Source organism: Anomalospiza imberbis, chromosome Z (assembly GCF_031753505.1).
Source record: "Anomalospiza imberbis isolate Cuckoo-Finch-1a 21T00152 chromosome Z, ASM3175350v1, whole genome shotgun sequence".
NCBI lineage: Eukaryota > Metazoa > Chordata > Aves > Passeriformes > Viduidae > Anomalospiza > Anomalospiza imberbis.
This window is the reverse complement of record NC_089721.1, coordinates 54,582,274-54,603,551: the sequence shown is the minus strand read 5'-3', so window position 1 is coordinate 54,603,551 and position 21,278 is coordinate 54,582,274. Positions and strand designations below refer to the sequence as shown.

Here is a 21,278-nt window from a genome sequence, read left to right as displayed (position 1 = left end):
AGAGCAGCAGAAGAAAGTATGAACTTTCCAGTTCTGTTCTTTATAATGGTTCACAGACCTTTTCAGGCTTACCTTTCAGAAACCACAGATAGCTGCTCTGTGCTGCTGCTTTCTGGGTAGGCTAAACCAGTGTGTCCCAGTTACAGAAGCCACACTAAACACTCATTCATTTGCACTTCTGCTCTATAGTCATTATGCACATCCCTTCCTCAGGCTATATTTTGTATTAGTAATGGGGCTCTGGGATAACTGCTTCTCACTCCACAAGGAGCTAAAAGGTTACACCTGTCACCAGAGGAATAAAATTTTCTCTGGCACTGAAGTATCCATTACAATTTGGAGAACTTTTAGCAGAGAAACATTTGGTGTTTGGAGATGGGCTATGGGCTATCTGTAACTGAGGCAGTCTCATCTTTGCCCTGCAGATGGACAGTTTGCAGTTCTTCTCGTGTGCACCCACTGTCTCCACCTTCTCCTAACTGACAGGTTGTCTCTGAAGGACACTGGTGGCTGACATACACCTTCCTTACTTCTGTCTCTAAACTGCAGCACAAGGAAAGGTGGCCAGCAAATATCGTAGTCAGACTTTGGAGAGTCTGTCAGGAAAGGAAACCAGAAACAGGAGGCAAAGATTGTAAAGGAAAAGGAAATAAGCAATTAATACAACCTATCATGTTTCTGCAAGAGGGGATGCATTTCTTCCTGCTTTTGGTTTGGTGAGGACCATGCAGTGGCAAATAAATACACCTTGGATGCCTACAAGGTGCAGCACCAGGCCTTTGGGATTAATTTCTCCCACAGCACCAAATGGCTTTGTTGTTTCAGGAGAAGGTAGGTAAGATGTGCTGCAATGCTTAAGGAAAGCTTTTAGGTGAGACTTTAACAAACATCAAGTGAACATGACTCTGGATTTCCCACACTGGAAAATGGAAAGTGTCATGCTTGACAGGTGTTTGCCAGTCTCTGTAATAAGCTGCCAGTGGTCCAGCTCCTGTTTTGACTCTCTCAGTGTTATTCTAATGAGAGAGAGTGGAAGTTAAAAGGAAGATGAAAGTGGCCTATGGATTCAGAAACATAATTTTTCTGCAAAAAGGACTGAGTATGCAAAAAGAAAATAGTAAACAATATGCAAAAATAACATAATAATCGGTATCCCCAAAAGAAGATTGAACTCTGCAACCTTTTTTTTAAATAATACTAGAAAATGTAAGAGAAATGGGTGAAAAAAGGTAAAAGCCAAGAGTGTAAATGCAGAAGGAGATGGTGGGATCTGTTAGGAAGGGAAGAAACAGTGCTTAGGAAGAAACACTAGTTTGCCTTCCCTGGGCAGCTCTGTGCTCCTGGAAATGCTAAATATAAGTACTGAGTTAGCACAACCAGCACTCTCACCAACCTGAGGAGTGTTGTCTTGGTGGCTAAAGGTCAGCCCTGTTGTTTGGGAGGTACAGTCCCACTCAAGGAGGTGCATAAAGGGGTACAGTCTATATTTCTTTCTTGGCAGTGGAGCAAGCTGTTTCTCCTCCCTGAGTGGGACATTGTGTCAAGCCACCATCACTCAGAAGCTCATGGGCTGGTCCAAGTCAGTCTGAATAGGTGGACACAGGAGACAAGGAAGGAAATGTATCCCTCAGACAGACATGTTGGCCACGGCCCTCTCGTACATGCGCTCCAAGATGCGGTGGATGCTGGCAAAGCCTGGCCGGTCGGCAGGCAACTTGCTCCAGCAGAGGCGCATCAGGTTGTAGAGCTCCAGAGGACAATTGTCTGGGCAGGAGAGGACATTCCCATCCCTCACGTAGTAGATAACCTCTTCATGAGCCATCCCATAGTAAGGCTGCATGCCGTAGGAGAAGATCTCCCACAGCACAACCCCATAGGCCCACACATCAGACTCTGTGGTGTAGCGGTTGTAGAAAATGGACTCAGGGGGCATCCAGCGGATGGGGATGGCATCGTTCTCATTTGCTTTGTAATAGTCAGCCGAATACATGTTCCTTGAAAGACCAAAATCTGCAATTTTCACCACCATGTTCTCCCCCACCAGGCAGTTTCTGGTGGCCAAATCCCGATGGACAAACTTGCGCTCAGAGAGGTACGCCATGCCAGCAGCAACCTGTTTGGCAATGCAGAGCTGGCTGGTGCAGCACAGTGCCAGGGGGTTCAGGAGGCGAAGCCTCGTGTCCAGGCTGCCCTGCGCCAGGCTGCAGAGGTTACGGGGTGAGCGGTCACGCAGGTACTCGTTCAGATCCCCATAGGCCATGTACTCAAACAGCAGGCACATTGGCTTCCCAACTGCACACACACCTGGGAGAGGACAGACCACATGGGTTATTTGTGTAGCAAAGAGAGTTCTGCTGTGCAAAAGCCAAGAAGCACAAAAATGCCTACACAAAAGGGAGGCTTTCAACAATGCAGAGAGAGATATGACCATGCAAATACCATCCACCACTTCTCATGCATCCATCATGCATGCTGCCTCTTTTGAAACTCCTTCATCATTAATCTAATGCTAAGCTCTGTGGATGATGCTAACAAGTCATGCACATGCCTGCATGCACAATTTTTCTCAACATCCCAGGTAAAACACAGAGTTTTGGAGCTATGTTTAATTAAGAGCCAATCCTTCTTAAGTTAGCATTAACTAAAGTATTGTCTCTTCCCAGGTGCAACTGCAAGGACTTTCAGGAAGTAACCTTTAAAGTTCCGATCATGTTATTTTTTAATACTTTTATTTCTTGTGATTATTGTATTATTACAACAATAATATTGTTGTAGGGGTGACACATATGCAGAAAGATTTCAAAAGTATTTGCAAGGGGAGTGTTCACGGGTTCAGTGGAACCCTTGAATTGCAAGGAAACACCTGCCTTTATGGATTTTTCTTTTTTTTAAACAACTCATGCCAATAAAGTTGGTTTGACAGTTTGGCATGACAGATATTCAAAAATGAAAGAAAGACAAATCAAAAACAGACAGCAGAAAGGAGACATTTGCTGTGTCTGTTAGATGCAGAATGCAGTCCCACTGAAGGGCACATGCTTGGCACTTTATCAGCTTTATTGTTGGGCCAGCATTAACCATTAACCACACCTCCATGAGCCTTACTGATCATACAGTGATATAGTAATATTTGTGCACCTAACTGCTAACCAGCAAAGGCCAACATTTAAAATGTATGTGTTTTGCTTTGTTAGGGTCATCATTTAGCAATTGGTGATGCAACTTATTGTGAAATCTGAAATTCTGGTTGACAACCTAATATTTGAATCTTTGAAAATCAAATGGCTGTTCCCAATCTGATGACATCAGGATCTGACAAGCATGGCAAGTGTATGTGAGACATTTATCATCTAAGCTGTTTTCAACAATGTGGCTATTTCTCCACAACCCCATGATGTGATACAGTTTGTGCCTGTACCTTTGTCCTTTTCTGGCCTGAAATATGTTAAGAATAAACACAAAGTTTAGTCCAGTGTGGTGCATTTCCTGCTTTTCTTTTCTGTAGCCAAAGTACCTGTATCAACCCAGCTTTCCTTAAACTGTGGTTTATCCATTTCAAAATGTTGTGGAGCTTCCTACTGAAATAAATTAAGATCTCAGATGCAACTGTTCATGAGACTCAGATCTGCTTACAGCAACTTTGAGCAAGATTGCCAGATAAAGGTGGCCAGCAGCATCTACTTCAGAAAAGAAATTACAATCTTCTAAAAGAATATTCTCAGAGTGTCTTATTAGTCAAGCTTCAGCATCAAGACTTTCTAAAAAAAAAAATCCAACAAAGAAGGATGTCCTTTCAGATGAGAATGGAAGGAAAGGAAGAGACCCTTTTTGTGGCTGGCTTTTTTTGTTCATTTAATTTTGGTTTTTTTAATGCTATTAAGTGTTCAGACATCACAATAGTAAGTGGGGCCTATAAATCTAACAAGAGTTTTGTTATTTCTTTTCAGTACCAATAAAATAAATCACAGTTCCAGGAAGTTCGCATCTTCCCTGTAAGACATCTGGGTCAATGTTATTAGACTGGAAACAGAGTTAGGCAGCAAGGCGGCCAGCAGTATACTCAGTGCAGCACGAGGAGGCTTTGATGTGATGCACCATCCTGTTAAGGCAACAGGACACCTCATTGGGATACCTAAAAGTTTGACGATATTCGGATTGTTGAACTCTGCCATGAGAGCTGCTTCCCTCTGAAAGTCAGCCTGCATGTCTGCAGATGCTTCCTCCTTCAGCATTTTCACTGCTACCATGGTGAAAGGTTCATATGGCAGCAGCCCTGGGGCCCTGCAAGGAGAGGTAAGAGAGGAAACCATCAGTGATGAATACATGCACACTAAATATAGCTTCTGTTTCTGATTCAAAAGGAGAGGCTGACCAGAAGGAACTTTAAAGTCTGGTTTCATCTCTTGGGACTGCAATATGCATTGCATATTATAGACGTGTTTAATTTGGTTCAGGTAGGACTAAATTCAATATGGCTTTTTTTGATCATTTGTCTTGCTGCTTACAGATTCATTACCATGTCCGGTAAAGACGCAAATAAGTAACAGGCTGGTAAGAAGCAACTGCTCCCTAGGCTGGAGATCACATCATAAACTTAATGGAGGACAGGATGGACTCTTCGGTGCAAACAATTCACTTTTGGTGCGCAATGGTAGAGTTAAAAATAAACCTATTTTTTGTGACATTTATGAAAGAGCCTCCTTTCCCATACCTGGCAGTGGTGACTTTGGTATATCTGGCTACTGTTAGAGTGAAAATAACAATTACAGGAAGTGTATTCCCTTGGTTTTGTGAGGAAAATAGCCTTTTGTTACTGTTCTCTGTGTATATGTGTGTGGCATGTGTATGCACTTTTAACAAGTTACAAAACCATTTGCTAATCTCAGCTGGATTTAATGTGGTGTAGCTAAGGCCTAGAAAACAGTTAATATTCCTTCAAGATTTGTGGAAACACATGACAGGACAAAGCAAACCTGTGCCTTGTCTGAAGAACATGTGTAAATACACATGTTTTTACACTTGTGAATCTTATGAAGTTTTTTAGATACAAATCCTTAGGAAACAGAATCCTGACTTAGAGCAACAAATTTGTTTTCTTATCCACAGGTCTCTGCACCCTCAACAAGTTTAATTAGATGGGCTTGCCCAAGATTTAGGGGTAACTGTTGCCGGAGAAGAGTAACTTTCCACTCTTCAAACATGCGCTAAACCTCAGACTAAACCTCAAACATTTTGTGTCCTGCACAAATTCTTCCCAGGGGCCTTGCAGCTAAAACACATTCCGTACAGGTAGCCAGCCAGAGCACACGGGGAGTGGTGCCCATTTATGTGTCATGTTGCTACACCAGCCTGATTGCCATCCCATTGCTCAAATGCCAGGTTATTTTATTGCTCAGTAGCACCTAGAGGAGATTCCGATTTCCAAAGCAAACTTCCAGCTTCCTTGTCTTCTACTTCAGACACATGGCAGTTGCAACAGTTGCACTCGGATGCTGTAAATGTCAAATGTCACTGGATGGCACGTGTCCATCAAGAAAGGAATCAGAGGTGGATAGATCACAGCTGAGACACTCAGGCAAGGAGGTCTGGCATGCCAGAGCAGAGGATCAGACCCCACACTTGTCTGCTACTGCCTCCATTACAGCACAATGTCTTCCCTCTTTTCTCCTGTGCTGGAAGCAGTTTCCTGTCTAGTAGGAGGGGAGGAGTACGAGCATCTACCACCTGCTGTCAATTCTCAGCACTAGAGCCAGCAGCAGCAGCCTGAACAAAGTAATAGAGAATTTAAAAGTAAAAATAGGAGAGCTTTATATCTTCCAAGTAGTCTCATAGATTACCACTCAGCTCCGACTAGCAGACCCAGCACAAAGCCAAAGCAGGGGTGGATGGGGCTCAGTCCTGCCTGCTTTGGAGACAGAAACTCACCCCAGGCTGATGTACACCCAAGCAACCAATTTCACTGAATTCTGTAATGAAAACTAACCTAAATGTAACCAAGTGAGGTTAAGCTGCACAATGCCTTTTATCTGGCCTTGAGGTAAAAGCCAGAAGTTTCACCTTTGGTAGCTCATGGTGATGCAGTACAGTTCTAGCAGACCTGAGAAACTCACACTTCTCTGGCACAGAGGCAGACAGAGGCAGACAGACTGTCTGAAGTCTTGGCAGACAGCTATCAAATTTTACGCCTTTCATGCCCTAATGACAGTCTTTGCACAAATGATAGGGGCACATCTGCAAGGTAGCAGTGGGAAACTGCTGCCCCTGAACCTGGAGAATTCAGGTGGAGGGGCAGAAAGGGGGGATGTTTTTCAAAAAATAGGTTAATTCTCTCCTAGAACTGGGAATCATGAAAAGAAATTACCTTAGGTAATCTCTCTTGCAATTAATGAAAAGCTGAGGAGAAATTTATGCTGTTTGTGCACAGGGTGGACAGCAACAGTCCTTTGCCTGCTTCACCACCAATGGATTTGTGCACCAGAGGCATCAATTGGCATTTAAGTACATGCCGTTCAAAGAACTAACCAGCGGTGCAGTTAAGAATTTCACTCTGAGCCTATCTAGAGAATATCTGACTTAAGATCCCAGTCAGGTTTTCATTCCAAAGCAGTAACTATGTAAAAAAATGAGGAGCAGTCTGAACCTATATTTGAGACTGTGTCCTGTCCCCATCTTCCTTACCATAACAGTTGGGTAGTTTCTCTTAGATGATTAAGTAATGCAATTAATGTCTACTGAGTCTGGTGGGAGCCTACCTTTACCTTATTATTTGGTTAAGTTAATATGTGAGCAGGAGACTGCTCTGAATCAGCAGGGGCTGCTTTTTGAAGGGGAAGGGAAGGTTGGGGTTTTTTTTAAATTAACACCCGCACTGTTTTTCAGCTATATATAAGGCAGCAGGTCAAAGAAACACCCTTTGCAGATAGAGAGAACATGAGGAGACTTCTGTCAAGAAACTCTGACCTTAAGAACATCCTTGTCCCTAAGGAGGGACAAGAAGTTTGTGCATTTGTAATGTAGGTCTACCAGCCTACTAGCAAAAGCTCCATACCGACCTACTAGCAAAGACTCTACATCCAGGCTTTTAGGCAATCCTGATCTTCAGGCTTAGCCTGGACCACACAGCCCCAGCTCTGGAAGAAAACTTGCATGCTGGTCTGCACTGAACTGCACAGATCTGATGCTCTGATGGCTTGTGGGGCCAGCGTGGTCCTCCCAGGAGGAGAATCATCCACAAGGACCTAGCAGGCACAGACCTGAGCCAGGTCTTGAATTTTGTTTTAAGCATGGTTACTTCCTTATCCTTTCAAGTGTGAAGCTGTTCCTGGTGAAGACAGCAGCCTTTCAGGAGAAGCTAGTAAATGATAGCTAGACACTTCCTGTCCTAACATGTTGCTTGACCCAGGAGTGAGTAAACACTGAATCAGGACTCACAGCAGCCAACTGGCAAAGGCATTGCTGGCACTGACTGCAGAGTTGTGTTTACAGAAGAGCAAGAAATATGAGAGCAGGAGAAGTAAGAGGATTGCTAAACTTAGCTCGAGATGTCCATTTAACACATGCGGGAAAGTACATTTTATCCTTCTGAGATGGGAAGGCAATAATTTGAGTTTTGATAGTTTCAGTTAGCTGGATGGACAGCTTATACTAGTGGATCAGCGGTCTGCACTGATCTGCCAGCAGTGCACAGAAATGTCCATATCTTATTATAAAGAATTTTAAAGCCTTGGAGGCATTTTTGATAGAAATGGTAATAAAAAAGGAGGTCCCTAAGAAGCAATATTTCTGTGGCTCCTTCCCTGAGCCACAGAGAGCAAACACCTCTCAGGATGTGGTACGTCTCCCATTAGATCACATAAGATGCAATACTTTCTTTTTTTCTCCTTGTCTTTTTCTCTCAGTTTCCATTGACAATAACAAAAAGGCTTAATTGAAAGAAATTGCAGTGCTGAAGTGGATGAAATCCACATAAAAGGTCTTTACACCACTTTGGCACTTGCTTAACTAGCATTTTAGTGACATTTGAATGTCCTTTGAGAAGTCTTTCTTGATATCCATGAAAGTTATTTTGAGCTCAGAAGGGTCTGTGCAGCACTCCAATTGTATTAAATCTCCCAGAGTAGAGCCAAAGTAGCACTCGGGATGGAGAATGTCTGCCCTGCTCACGCACAGGTGAAGACCCCTTCAGCATGAGCAGGAAGGTGATGCACCTCAGGGCACCCTGAGTGCTGTGCTAAGGCTGGGACAAGAGCTGCCTTGCGCCCTTGGTGTGCAGTGCCCCAAGCATAGCTGTTGTGCAGTTTCTATAGCTGTGTTCTTTTTTCAAGCTCAGATATGTTTGGCCATCCAGGCTAACAGTTCATCACAGGCTAAGCATCTGTGACAATCCCACTGTGCAGCCTTTGAAATTTGTTATTTTTAGTTCTCTCTGTAATAAAGAAAAGTATGTTTGCTTTTCTTCCATTAGAAATAGTTTATCTCTTCATTAGAAAAAAAAAAATCCATCACAGCTATTGAAACTGTTTCCCAGCTGTAACATGTCTAACCTGTATGGAACTTATTTTCTAGCAGGTAAATCAACAGCTTAACTATAAACATTACAAATACCTGCATTATGACTGCTTTTTGCAAGGATATTACAAATACCTGCATTATGACTGCTTTTTGCAAGGATAGTCCTTTACTTTGGCAGTCAACAGAAGCATTTCACCAAGCAGATATTGGCCCATGGTGGGACTCTGATCCTTCCCTGAGTTTTTATGAGGTCATCATACACTATTCTAGATACAGCTACAAAATCAGCCATGCCCCATATTTGTTAACTGCAAAGGACAAAGATTACTGCTCTGACAAAGCAGGGAACTGTACACTTTCTTCTAGGAATTTGGGGATGGGACTTTAGGAGGAAACCATTATTGTCCAAAGATTGTCTTGCAGAAATTATGGATTCTGTCAAGAAAAACTAGATATCTTCCATCCTCCTCATTTTTGGGGTTGTCAATTAAAGATTTTTCACATTTGTAAAAGTGCACAACCTCACCCCCCATGATATTATCAGAACTGGGCTGTCATCTATTATGTTAGGTTTAAAACAGGTAACAGTGGCTGCAAATTCCAAAAATAAAAAGTGAGAAAATAACTAAAGGGGACACTGTAGAAGTCTAGAGATAAGGGAATTTATGTGTGTTACTCAAACACTGATATCCAGATAGCCATGGAGCCAACCAAGGATTGTTATGGCTGGAGAAAGGGGCCATAAAGAGGTAAGGCAACATTTTTCTGAGACAAGTGTCCTTCTTCTGGCTCCTGGAGATAAGCACAACACCATACATGAGAGGTGCAGGAATGAGGACGAGAAGTAGGTGAGAATGGACTGCAAGGGGGGATCAAGAGCACTCAAGACCTCCAAAGCCCCCAGACCATTTCCAGAAAGGTCTGGAAGGAGGGGCTGCCCATGATAAATAACTTTGTATAGAAAGTGAGGAAATTAGCTCTAGGGCACAGAAATTTTATTATAAAAAGGTACCCCCACAAAGCCTAGGAAAAAATGTGCCCCAAGACCATAAGCTTTTTGTCAGCTGAATTGATGGTGTAGCCAGGACCACTGATCTCTCTTTTTTCCTTTCTTCTTTTCTTTCTCTCCTTCTGTCTAGAATCTATATTTTTGTCTCCCTTCCTTTTCACACTACCCCTTTATTCAAAACCCACTGGGCTGTGCTAATACAGGAGGTCAGGGACAATAAAAGAGCTATTTCCATGGAAGGTGAGTCATTTACTAATAAAACTTTGTACAATTTTGCAGATACACTGGCTTTTGCCATTCCTCTCACCCACAAGCATCTACAAATCTTGGGTGTGCATTTTCCATTAAGGTTGGGACACCACAGACACACAATCATACGCCCATTCCCCTTCTGCCCCCCCACTGGCCTATGTAAGGAGGGGATTTGGGGGATTTTTCGTTTGGTTTGGTTTTGCCACAGAATCAAATTGAAATTCAGTTTGGACTGAAATGTAGCATGACGCAATAACTTTTGTCATAATTACACAGCTCAGTACTCGTGTTATAATGGAGATCACCACACACTGACAATTCATAAATACTGGGAAATGCAAGAACTTCACAATAGGTCACATGTCACAGGCAGTACTCTTGGCAAAATTTAGCTGAACTTTTACACCAGACTTTAGTATGTGAGCAAGGCATTTCATCTACTAGAAAAGAGTAATTTGTGGCAAAAGTTTAACCAATATTGACAGACAGCAGTGGACAACAAAAACAATTATTCAAACCTGAATGTTGTGTACTATTTGGTACACATGCATTTGAGTGGATGGATGGATGGATGGATGGATGGATGGATGGATGGATGGATGGATGGATGGATGGATGGATGATTTCCAGAGCTGATTTTTCGCAAGTACCTTCAGATAAAGAAGACTCACAGAAAGACTGCTTACCTAGCTTGGAAGACTCTTCCAAATGCTCCCTCCCCAATATCTCTCACATATTCAATATTGTTCCTGGGATATTCCAGGCTAAGCAATTTTGGATTGAGGAGAAGAGGCATGCGCTGGTACATTGGGTTGGGGTGCAGACGGTCTAGGAGCAGTTCGGAGGGCAGAGTGGTAAGAGTTGGTGTCTCTGACTCTCTGAAAAAATGGAGCAATTTTTGGTCAGTGTGTGCACAGCCCTCAACCAGGAGATAACTAGCTACATCTCCTCCTGAGCTTATTTCTTTCAGGATGAAAAAGGAAGGAGCAGCAGAGCTACTGAAGCGGCCTTGCAGCAAAGTGTCCATGTCGCTAGTCACCAGGCCACCTTCTGCTCTGGCACAGGAGTTCAACAGAACTTACACTGGGCTGCCAACAAGCAAAGGGAGAGCAGCTGTCCCCTCCCAGGTGTTCACAGGACTTGTCTCTCAGGAACAAGAAAGCCCTTTTTCCAAAGCAGCATTTCTTGCACTGAATTAAGTTCCAAGCTTTACCTTTTTTTGTTTTTCCACTGTTTTCGACGACGGCAGCAAACCAGGGTGATAATGCCAAAGATCACAACCAGAGCAAAGCTGGAGATGATCGAGATGATAACAGTCATGGAGTATGTAGGGGAAAATGGAGGAGGAGGGGGAAGATTTAGAGTCTCTCCATTTGGTTTTCTTGTTCCCAGGGATAACAATGCTGTAATACAAATAAAATCAGAGGGTTATGCCTCTGCTAGTGTATAGAGCTTTCTAGAAGAGGAATTTACAGAGCTAGCCTGTCAGCCTGGGAATTACTGACATTACAGATACAGCCCTATGACCACATAAGAGGACCATACTAGGAAAGCTTGGTTTGCAGGAAGCAAAACCTATTTGTTTGCCACATGTGAAAATCCAAGATCTGGTAAGACTGATATATAGTTCCCATTAAGCTAGGAACACAGTTTTGATATAGAATATTCACAAGAGTTACAAATGGGAGGTCACATCTGATAGTCTCAACAGTATTCAAATATAGTAATGTCTGCAGTGGGGAAGATCAATGGTGTACAATGTAAACCACAATGTATCATGTATCCTAAAAGGAATCATCAGGGAGGAGTGTAAGACCAAGTAACTAGAGAGTGATATTTTCCCAAAATATCCTCTTGCCCCCAGCTGTTTGAATCTCGGTGTCTTTAATGGGCAAACATGAAAAACTAGTTTAAAGCACATTTGGCTGAACTATTAGGGAAAAAAAATCACATAACCACCTGTGGAGTAGTTTCTGAGACATTCTAGAAAATGCTACTCTCTGCATGCAATGGTTGAGAACAGAATGAAATTTAAATTCTTCTTCTTCTTAACTGCCAACTAAACTGACATTTACTTGTGTTCACTTATGTCCATAGAACCTCTGTTCCCCGTGCAGGAAGTTTCCAAATGCAGTCTTATTTCTAAGCACTGAAATCCAGAAACTGGGAATCTTGGATGAAACATTTTTCAAAAATTGGTTCTTTGAACAAGTAATTACAGGAAGACTTAGCTTCAACATCAAAGAACAAAGATGTTTCCATCTTTTTTAGGCTTATTTTTAGTTAAGGGGGGGGGGCAATTATTACTGAAAAAAAAAATCAGCCTAAACTAAACAACTTTGGAAAACAACCTGAAGCCCTACCTTCTAAACAGTGTGACAAATCCGTTTTTCAGAATACCACAGGACATTTCGCTTCATCTTTGGCATTTATATAACCTAGGGCAAGGTGCTTGATTTGTCTGTCTTCATTTTCCCCTCTTTATGGAGCACATTAAACCATGTGGTTAAAGAGGCTGAATAAATCTATAAGACCCAAACTAGCTGAATCCAGAAGAGAGAACAGATTGGTGTACTCAGGATGCAAACACCTTGCATGGCCACGAAACAACCACAGTGGCAGAAATCATAAAGTGCAGTTGCCTACCATCTCCACATGGAGACACGCTGCAGTATTCCCAGGTCACAGCTGGATCCTTTGTGTAGCACCAGGGACGCTCGTTCTCACCTCCTGGATTGCGGCAGTAATTCTCAGCATCAAACAGCTCAGGGAAAACCTGAGGAGTCCTCCTGTGCAAATGGGGAGCCTTGGGGAAGGAAGCAAATTGTATTAGAGTTTCAGCATTATTTTCCCTGCTATTATTATTAAAACAAAATTTAAAAAATCCAAAGGAGTGAAACAAGACAACCTTTGGTGAAACAGTAATTTCAGTCACCTAAAATTACAGAGAACACATCTTGACAGTAAGGGAAACTTGCAGATTGACATATGATGAGATTATAAAACACCAGTGAGCTCAAGAATGAAGGCAGCTTGTACCCCACTCATTCCGTTCACTGAGACTGGGCTGCCTGGCTCTAAGAAACTCCTTGGAAAAGCCACCCTCGAGCACAGCTCTCTATTTGCTGGATCTCACACTGACACTCACCTGATCACTCCACTTCTGGCAGGGAATGCCAGATGCTGTGACATTGGCCGTGCCCTGGTAAAACTGACCATTGCCACTGTAGCAAGTCCCTGGGAGAGAAAAAAACATGGGGTCAAGGCATGTCAGACCATGTCCTGCAGCAGAGACTCACAATAATAAAGTTCATGTCATTATATAAAACCATGTGGCAGCATCAGATGTGAAGCACACAGAAGGACTAGACAACACAGGAAGAGTATTGCTTAGCCTCCTGTTTAGTCTCTAATGGATTTTGCACTCAATACATAGGTGAAAATCTGGTAACACTTCAAAGAGGGCACTGCAGCTCTCTCAGATTGAGAAAACCCGCCATGTGCCTGTGATGGTTGAGCTGCAAGCACCTAGTTCACAGTACATCACGCAGAAAGTGCAGGGCAGAACCACGCTGAACTCACCCAAACCAAACCTAGGCAGAAAGCAAATCTCAGCACTGGTTCCATGATTCACAGCCTGCATTCTTACTGGGGCACTAATAGGAAGACGCTCATGTTCCTCAGGTTGATAGCAGGGAGTTGGGATTCATAAAGCTGCCCTCCTCCTGCTTCTGTACAGTGTTTTTTCTCTTTGATTATTTGGAAACAGACTATGGTTTTCAGCATGCATGCAAACCATACCATGAAGTATGATCTGAACTATGATCTAAGGAATGGTATCCATATAAAAAAAGTATATATGTTCTTTATAATGGAGGTGGTGTAGTCACTGCATGTACAGGGCTTGTTCCAGCTGCAGAAAAATTAGGCAGAAAATCTTGAGATTTTACTGCAGGAATGTGCATTAATGTCCTCATAGGACACATGTCCTCACATACACCTGTCCCCATAGGAGAGTTTAATGCGTGCTGGCACAATCTGGGAAGCAGAAAGACAGCAGAGGAGATGCAGCCTTACAGATTTCAATACATAGTAGCTAATCTCTAAATTCAGCTGAGCCAAGGCTAACATTGTAATAGATGGCATATATTAGGGTCCACTGCATTGTTAGCCTTTGTAGAAAAATTAACAAACCAGCAAATTCTTTTGTCATAATTTTGTTCATAATCTTGGAGCTCAGGAAGAAAGAAGAACAAGAAGAAAGGTGATGTGTTCTAAAATAACGGCTTTTTAAAGCAAATACTTTTCATCTTCCTGAAAGCTTTGTGTAAGGGTTGACCCAGATTTGACACAAAGCTATCTGTCTTTGTGGATTGTTCTCCTTCTCATGTACAAGGCCCATAGTCAACACATCATCATGACTATCTGCTGTTTTCTTTTTGCACTCAGGATTACAGTTACATATTGTGGTAGACTCTTAGCTTACTGAGGCTTCAGCAGGTAACAGACACTATGCACCTGTAGGTAGACACACTGCCTTTAAAGTGTTAACTCCAGTCGAGTGAGCTTAAACAAAGGATTGAGTTCATGTAGCCCTGAGGCATCCAAATACTTCAGTAGAGGAATGATGGTGGACTTTATGGGAACATTTAAACCCATGACAAGTGCAAAGTAAAATACTCTAATGTGGATTTCTTTGGCTGATACATAAATACCATTTATGACTCACATCTGCAATAAGATATGCCCCACATGACCAGCACCTGTAGCTCTGCAGAGGTGAAACATCTTAATCAGAGGTGTTAAACTGTCCTGGAACATACTTGTGTACCTGAGATGAGAATTTTACTTGTTTCACATTCAAAGGTAAGGAAAGCAGTGCCTGAAACATACCTCATGACAGAGCTAGTAATAGACAAGGAAAAGATTTCTGCACAGATCTGAAATAAATGTCAGTGGGACATTTAAAAGATGAATGTGGAGAGCTTTAGGGGCAAGAGCAACACTAAGAAAGAGCCTCTGAATCCTTCATAGTCTGGAAATCCAGATGTTTTCATCACTGTCTTCCTACAATGAGGACAGAAGAATAATATAGCTGGTCCACCTGGACATTGATTAGTAATTTGATAACAAGCTAGAAAACAGTTCAGTTTATGCTCAACAAACCCTTGTGCGCATAACAGTGGGTCTAAAGAAACAAGAGGAGCAATATTACGACAATGTTACTGTTATATCTTCCTGGTTCATGACTGAATATTGTACATTTGTGCAATGCCACCCTGGGAAAATACTGTGGACGCTGAACAGAAAGGTTCATGCCTACACAATACACAGGAGACAGAGGATATGACCTGAAACATCTTGGGGAGACTGAAGCCATCCTGCAAATGCATGCTCCACTTATATCCTGATACCCCTCTCCTGTGGTCCCTCCACCAGGTCAGGGATGGCTGCACTTGCAGGCTGTAGGCAATGGCCTACAGGGTGCTGAAGCCCTTGTCTCCATGCATGAATCACTAGATCCAGGTCTTGGGTTGTCAGGTGGAGCCAAGATATTTCCATGAAAGAATATTCCCAAAAAATGTTGCTTTTTTTTTTTTTCCCCTCTCCATGCAGAAGGTGCCTGCCACTGCCAAATCTGCAAACTGCGCCTACTTAGATGCATGGCAAGAGAGAGATTCTTCCTTTTTCCAATGAGGCAAGTTCAATGGCTGAGCTTGAAACTGCTATTGCACGTGAGTGGAAGAGTTGGATATGTGTGCTTCAGCCACGACTAGCAACAGGGGGAAGCCTGACAGAAGTCAAAGCAACACTGCAGGGGATGTCTGGGTCTCACCACTGGTCATGGGAGGCTCATACAAGAAACAGCCAGATCTCAGAGGTGATTTGAGGAGAATGCTGGGAGCTTAAGGTCTTGCAAGGCCAGCCTGTCATAGGTAACCATGTTGTTAACATACAAGGCTGGAACAACCTCAGAATCAGAAATACAAATATGGGTAGAAGGGAATGATAGGCAATGTGTAGAGGGAAAAGGAAATAGCTGGAGGGAAGGGTACCATCTAAAACCACCATGCCTCTCTCATAAAAAGTTACCAGCCCGTGGTCTCCCCAACCTCCAAAGAGCAGGAAATGTGTTTCCTCATGCCTTGGACATGGGAACCCAGATATTCCTCAGTAATAATCTAAATTCAGCCAGCCAGCACCAGCAGAAAACACAAAAATATGTGCAAATGGCAGCTTCAATAAAGAATGTCATGTCCATCTCTAAAAACATAGAGTCTGGAGCAATCTACTTACTGGTTATGTTCTCCTTCTTAAAATCTGTAAAAAGACAAGACAAGATGTAATGAGGGATTGTCCAGGATGCAATATGACTGGATGCTCACTTAAAAGCACAATAGAGGAAAAAGTTCCCTCCCTGCCAGTGCTTAAACAGCTTATTTCTTTCCAAAGGTAAGATTGTTAAGACTCTTTTTTGAGATTGTTATGATCTTCTCAACAAAGATTTAGTATTTATTTACTTGAGGGATTTTTCCCACACGCCAATTGCATGAGAGAGGCAAACAGCTAAAGCAGTTGTCACAATTCCATGCACAAGGGCTGACAGGACAGTACCCACCATCAGCTTTTACTTTAGTCGTAAATTATGGATTGTACCCTTCCCCTCTCCCTTACCAAGAACACAGCTCTCTGGACAATCAGCAGCAGGTGCTACCTTACCAAAGAAAGGGATACGGGTACAGGAGCTGGGATTCTGGTGCAGGCTGGGCAACCTGTTGCATTCAGGAAGAGTAAGCAGCATCAGCCCTGGCTTGTAAATCCCCTTCTGGGAGTTCTCCTCCATTGAGAGCCATTCCTTAAAGCAGTAGAGATCCTTTACAGCAAGGCAATTCTCTCTACATCGTTTTGCAAAAAACAGTGAAATACAGCTGTCAATGGCATGAAAGAAAAAAATGGCTGCACTTAGCAGTGATGTGCAGGGGTTATCAGGCTGACAGAAATCCATTAATGGGGTGACACTTCTTTAAAGCCAGTCTGGCTGGCTCATAAACCATAAAAGAAACTGTAAGAAATGCAACAGCTTCCTTTAAGAAACATACAAACCTACATTTTTAATGAAGCGGGTTTATGCTCAAAACACAACACACACCAAGCTATGAGGAGTTAATTCCTATCTTTTTCTAAAGATTTTTTTACATCTTCTTCTAATAAACTTCATAGAACGGTTTGTGTAGGAAGAGACATCAAAGATCATCTATTTCCAACTCCCAGCCATGGACAGGGACAGCTTCCACCGGACCAGGTTGCTCAAAGCCCCATCCAACCTGGCCTTGGACACTTCCAGGATTAGGCATATGCAGATTCCCTGGGCCACCTGTGCCAGTGACTCACTACCCTCACAGTAAATAATTTCTTCCTGTTATTTAATCTAAACCTCTTTCAGTTTGAAGACATTCTCCCTTGTGCTGTCACTACATGCTTTTGTAAATTGTCTCCCTCTCATTTCTAGAGTTAGAATTTATCAGTATATCCTAAAAATCTCACATGGCTTCTGTAAATTGTACAGTAGAAATGTCATCTACTAAAAGCAAAAGGTGAGCTGTAATTCTTAACCTTCTTATATTAAACATTTGCATATACTTTGAATCTCACTGAATAAAAAACCAGAATTTTAAAATTGTCTCTACAGGCAACTTTAAATCCTTTTTTTTTTTTTTTTTTTTTGTCTGTACATATCTGCAGCAAAAGCTTTAGATTGCTTGGTAAAAAAAGTGACCTGTCTCCCGCCTAATATGTTACCTCCATAAGAATGTGAAACATTAACTGACAAGAAGTGCTTTGTATTTTTAAATGGGCCTTATATGAGAAATTGTTTGTGAAGAAGGGAAAGGTAAAAATACCTGCACTAGAAAAAAAAAAGGAAAGGAAAAAAAGAAAACACACCATACTGGGAAATTTGTGGATGTGTTGTATTGGTCAATTTATCAGTGGTTTTCTTATTTATGTAGCCATTCTTGAAAACCTGAGTTACATAATTAGCTTTGAGGTCATGTGCAGTGATTTCTTGTGCACAGCTCAGCTGAAGTCTTTCCCAGATCCACAGCTTTTCCAACCATCACACAATGATGCAGAAAGAGAAATGTACTTCTGAGGTCTGTGGTGAAGGATTTAGCCAAATTCACCACCTGGTGGGTTGATGCAGCCTCCTTAATTATACAACAGTTATGACAAGAGCAGATGGTCACGAGTTTCAGCAATGGCTAACAACACTGCAAACCCTCTAAAGCACCTGAAGGATGGAGGTCATTGGGAATTCTACTAGAGCAACAGCTTTTCTGCAACATTAATGGATGCCTCTCAATTCATCAGGCTGAAGTCATTGATGCCCAGCTACTCTGTGCTTGGTTTTAGCCAGTCCTGGTTTATTCCTTCCTCCCTTCCATGGAAGCCATAATGCAGCCAGATGGCAGATTTATCTTTTTTATGTTAAACAATATGCGGAATAGGAATGACCTTGTGAAGTAAAGAAATGCTTAGATAGGGAAACGAGAAAAACTTGCATTTGAAGCACTGGCTGAGACTTGGGAGATCTGGATTGAATTAGCTCTGTTCATTCCTGATCCTGAGCATTCTTAAATAAGCATTCTTTATTCAGTGTTCAATTGCAAAATGCAGGAGACCATTCTTCTGCAATGCTGTCTGCTTCACAGTTAAAGGAAGGTTATCTACACCCTGGAAGAATGGTAACGCAGCCAGAGGGAGGGATGGTCAATCACTTCTAGCTGGGTTCACACCATTGTTGTAGCACCCGATGCTGTGCATGGAGAGTTTGCTGAGGTCACAGGCAAAGATTACTTCAGGTTATTATTAGAAATGTTATGTCATGTAAATGACAGATGGACAAAGAACAGTAATGGCAGAAAACAGCAAGTGTGCCAGTAGTATTTCTAGGGACCACAAGACACTATGTAAGAAGAGGTGGGGACACACAGACCCAAACAAAGAGAGACTTTCCCCAAAAGAAGACTGTTCCCTAGAGCCTGATCAGCAGTGATTGAAACAGAAACTGGGGGTACTTCTGCTATTGCAATAGCAGCCAGCAACAACAGGCAGACGTAATCAAAAATTATGAGATGAGACATCACTTTCCCTTAAGAACTCTTATTTTAATCAATTTCTATCTAAATTTACATTGAGTGAGCTTTTCCCATGTGGCTTTCTTCTGTTTCATTTCATCTTGTTTTACCCTCTGGTTACTTTTATAAAAGCTTTACTCAAGCCTTTACTCTACTCAAGCTCTACTCAGATTTACAAGCCTGTCAGTTGTTATTCTTGCTAGCTAGCTTCCAAACCAAATGAACATTAAAGAAACAACATGGAAAGAGAAAAATTGGTGCAGAAAATAAATAATAACAAGATAAAACTACATGGACATACATTGAGGGCAGTATGTCCCTGAAAAACTGGGAGAGCTCTCCCATAGCAGCAAGAGTTAAATACTTACTCATGAACTATTTCAGCTGAAAACTTGTGTAGTCTAGCCAGCTTCTGCAGAAAGCTATAAAGTTGTCAGTAAAAAGGAGTTAAGAGAATTGGAAAGTAACTAAGACCATGTGAGGTGTGTTCAAGAGCTCCCAGACTTCTCTCAGCCATTAAGATATATATATTAGATGTCTGAGTTATCAAAAGTAGTATTGGACTCTGGAAGAACTGCTATCCAGCTGATGCTTTCTGAGGACAGGAATTGCGAAGGATGCTATTCCAGAACTTTTCTTATGAAGAAAGCTGCATTAGAATCAGGGTGGAAGGAGGAAGGAATAACTAAAAAAAACCACCATTGACTCATGGATTTGAAGAAAAATGGTTCCAGGCAAGCCCATTAACATTTAGACATATTTGCAAATGTTGCAACTGTTAGCTCAGGTGCATCAAGATTAAGTGCATATTTATGTTAGTTTATATAATTCTGACTTTAGAAGTGTCCCAGAAGTACAGGTCTTCAGTCAAATCACTGTGAATTCTGGTCCTACAAGGCCACTCATGGGCAGGAGTAAATGAAGCATGGCCAAGATCTAACTGAAATACCTTGCAGAGCAATGTGCGAAACCCTTAGCTGACCAACCTGCTGTGCATGTATGACTGAGATGTAAATACTGCAACAGAACTTGAAAAAAGGCAGAATGATTGTGTATTTAAGGGCACAATGACAAAGAGCAGAATATTGAGGTGGCAGGGCAGGGCCTGCCAGCAAAAAGCAAATGGTAGTACTTGATTGCATGATTATGTCTGGATACTTGCACATAATCTTGTTTCAAAGGATAAATGCCACCTCTGTGTCAATGGTAGAATACTAGGCAGCATAGGTACCAAGTAGAAAGCTAAATATATGGTCAATATTCACAGTGGGATTTTCCTCTGTGCCTTTGTTTTAGAAATATTAAAGGAGAAGTAAAAAAAAAATGTCCCAAATACAAAAACAACATGTTGCTGATTGTCTTAAAAAGCCCCTACATTACTGGAGAAATTATTGCCATTAGACATCTGGCCCAAGTCCAGAAAGCAGTGTGCTTGCCATGTCTGTAGAAAAGATTTGTATTTTATTTGGGACAGGAGAGTTGGGGCTACTCTTCCAGATCTTCCAGATCTGTAGAGTATTTTAAAATGTGTTTGTATTTTATTTGGGACAGGAGAGTTGGGGCTACTCTTCCAGATCTTCCAGATCTGTATAGTATTTTAAAATGTGTTTGAAGGAAGACAAGAACAAAGCAGTGCACTTTAGGCAGGGTTGTCAGCTGCCCAAATGTGAAAGGAGTAATTACCATATTTTTAGGGGCTGAATATGACAGAAAAAGAAAGCTTCACCCAATATATGTGTGGGGTTGTCCTCTGCAAAGCACACCAAGCAATCATAATTCTGTTATAGTTAAAAATAATGAAACCTGGACTGGGCAGAAGAGCAAAAGCTATGCACAGGGCTTGGGAAAACATGTTTTATTCTAGTCAGAGAATCTGGGAAAGATGAAAATTTCACTGCAAAGAGGAAAGAAAGAAACTCGCCTCCATGACCATGGTGGGAGGACAAGGAGCAACGATAGAAGGGCTGCTCAGGAGGTTGCGCAGGGAGAGAGAAGTGTCTGTCACTGGGATGTGTTTACAAATACCTGTCAACAGTAGATTAGCTATAGTAAGAGATGCTTTGGACTCCTCAGGGTCCCTGTCAGCCCGATTTCAATGCACATTTCTCTGCATATAGAAGGATACAATAACCACGTTGTAGTTTTAGTTTATCAAGTACAATTACACAGTCAATGTCTCTGGTCTCATAATTTTTGTCACATTTTTGTTATAGCAGGAAGTGCTAAATGATTGGTATATTGCCTTGGCCATATTTGTTACATCTTCTGGAGCTGCATTTAGTCAAAATTCAAAAGAAGCAATTACTCTTTATAGTAATAAAAATACACATACTGGCCTAATAAGATAACAATAACAGGAAACAATATGT

At 41.9% G+C, this 21,278-nt stretch overlaps 2 protein-coding genes across 3 annotated transcripts in view; both read right to left on the bottom strand.

The window, feature by feature from the left end:
• ECPAS (Ecm29 proteasome adaptor and scaffold) overlaps nucleotides 1–21,278 on the bottom strand; it is a 424,259-nt gene that overhangs the window by 43,821 nt on the left and 359,160 nt on the right. The gene's annotated exons all lie outside the window — the stretch shown is intronic.
• Nucleotides 979–21,278, bottom strand: part of MUSK (muscle associated receptor tyrosine kinase) — a 55,484-nt gene continuing 35,184 nt past the window's right edge. For both annotated transcript variants that reach the window (XM_068175921.1, XM_068175920.1), the window contains 8 exons: nucleotides 16,493–16,668; nucleotides 16,070–16,093; nucleotides 12,921–13,009; nucleotides 12,419–12,578; nucleotides 10,986–11,175; nucleotides 10,459–10,650; nucleotides 4,133–4,281; nucleotides 979–2,304 (listed from right to left, as the gene is read on the bottom strand). In XM_068175921.1, coding sequence (XP_068032022.1) covers nucleotides 1,628–2,304; nucleotides 4,133–4,281; nucleotides 10,459–10,650; nucleotides 10,986–11,175; nucleotides 12,419–12,578; nucleotides 12,921–13,009; nucleotides 16,070–16,093; nucleotides 16,493–16,668 — 1,657 coding nt within the window. In that variant the 3' untranslated portion in view covers nucleotides 979–1,627. The remainder of the gene's footprint in view (nucleotides 2,305–4,132; nucleotides 4,282–10,458; nucleotides 10,651–10,985; nucleotides 11,176–12,418; nucleotides 12,579–12,920; nucleotides 13,010–16,069; nucleotides 16,094–16,492; nucleotides 16,669–21,278) is intronic.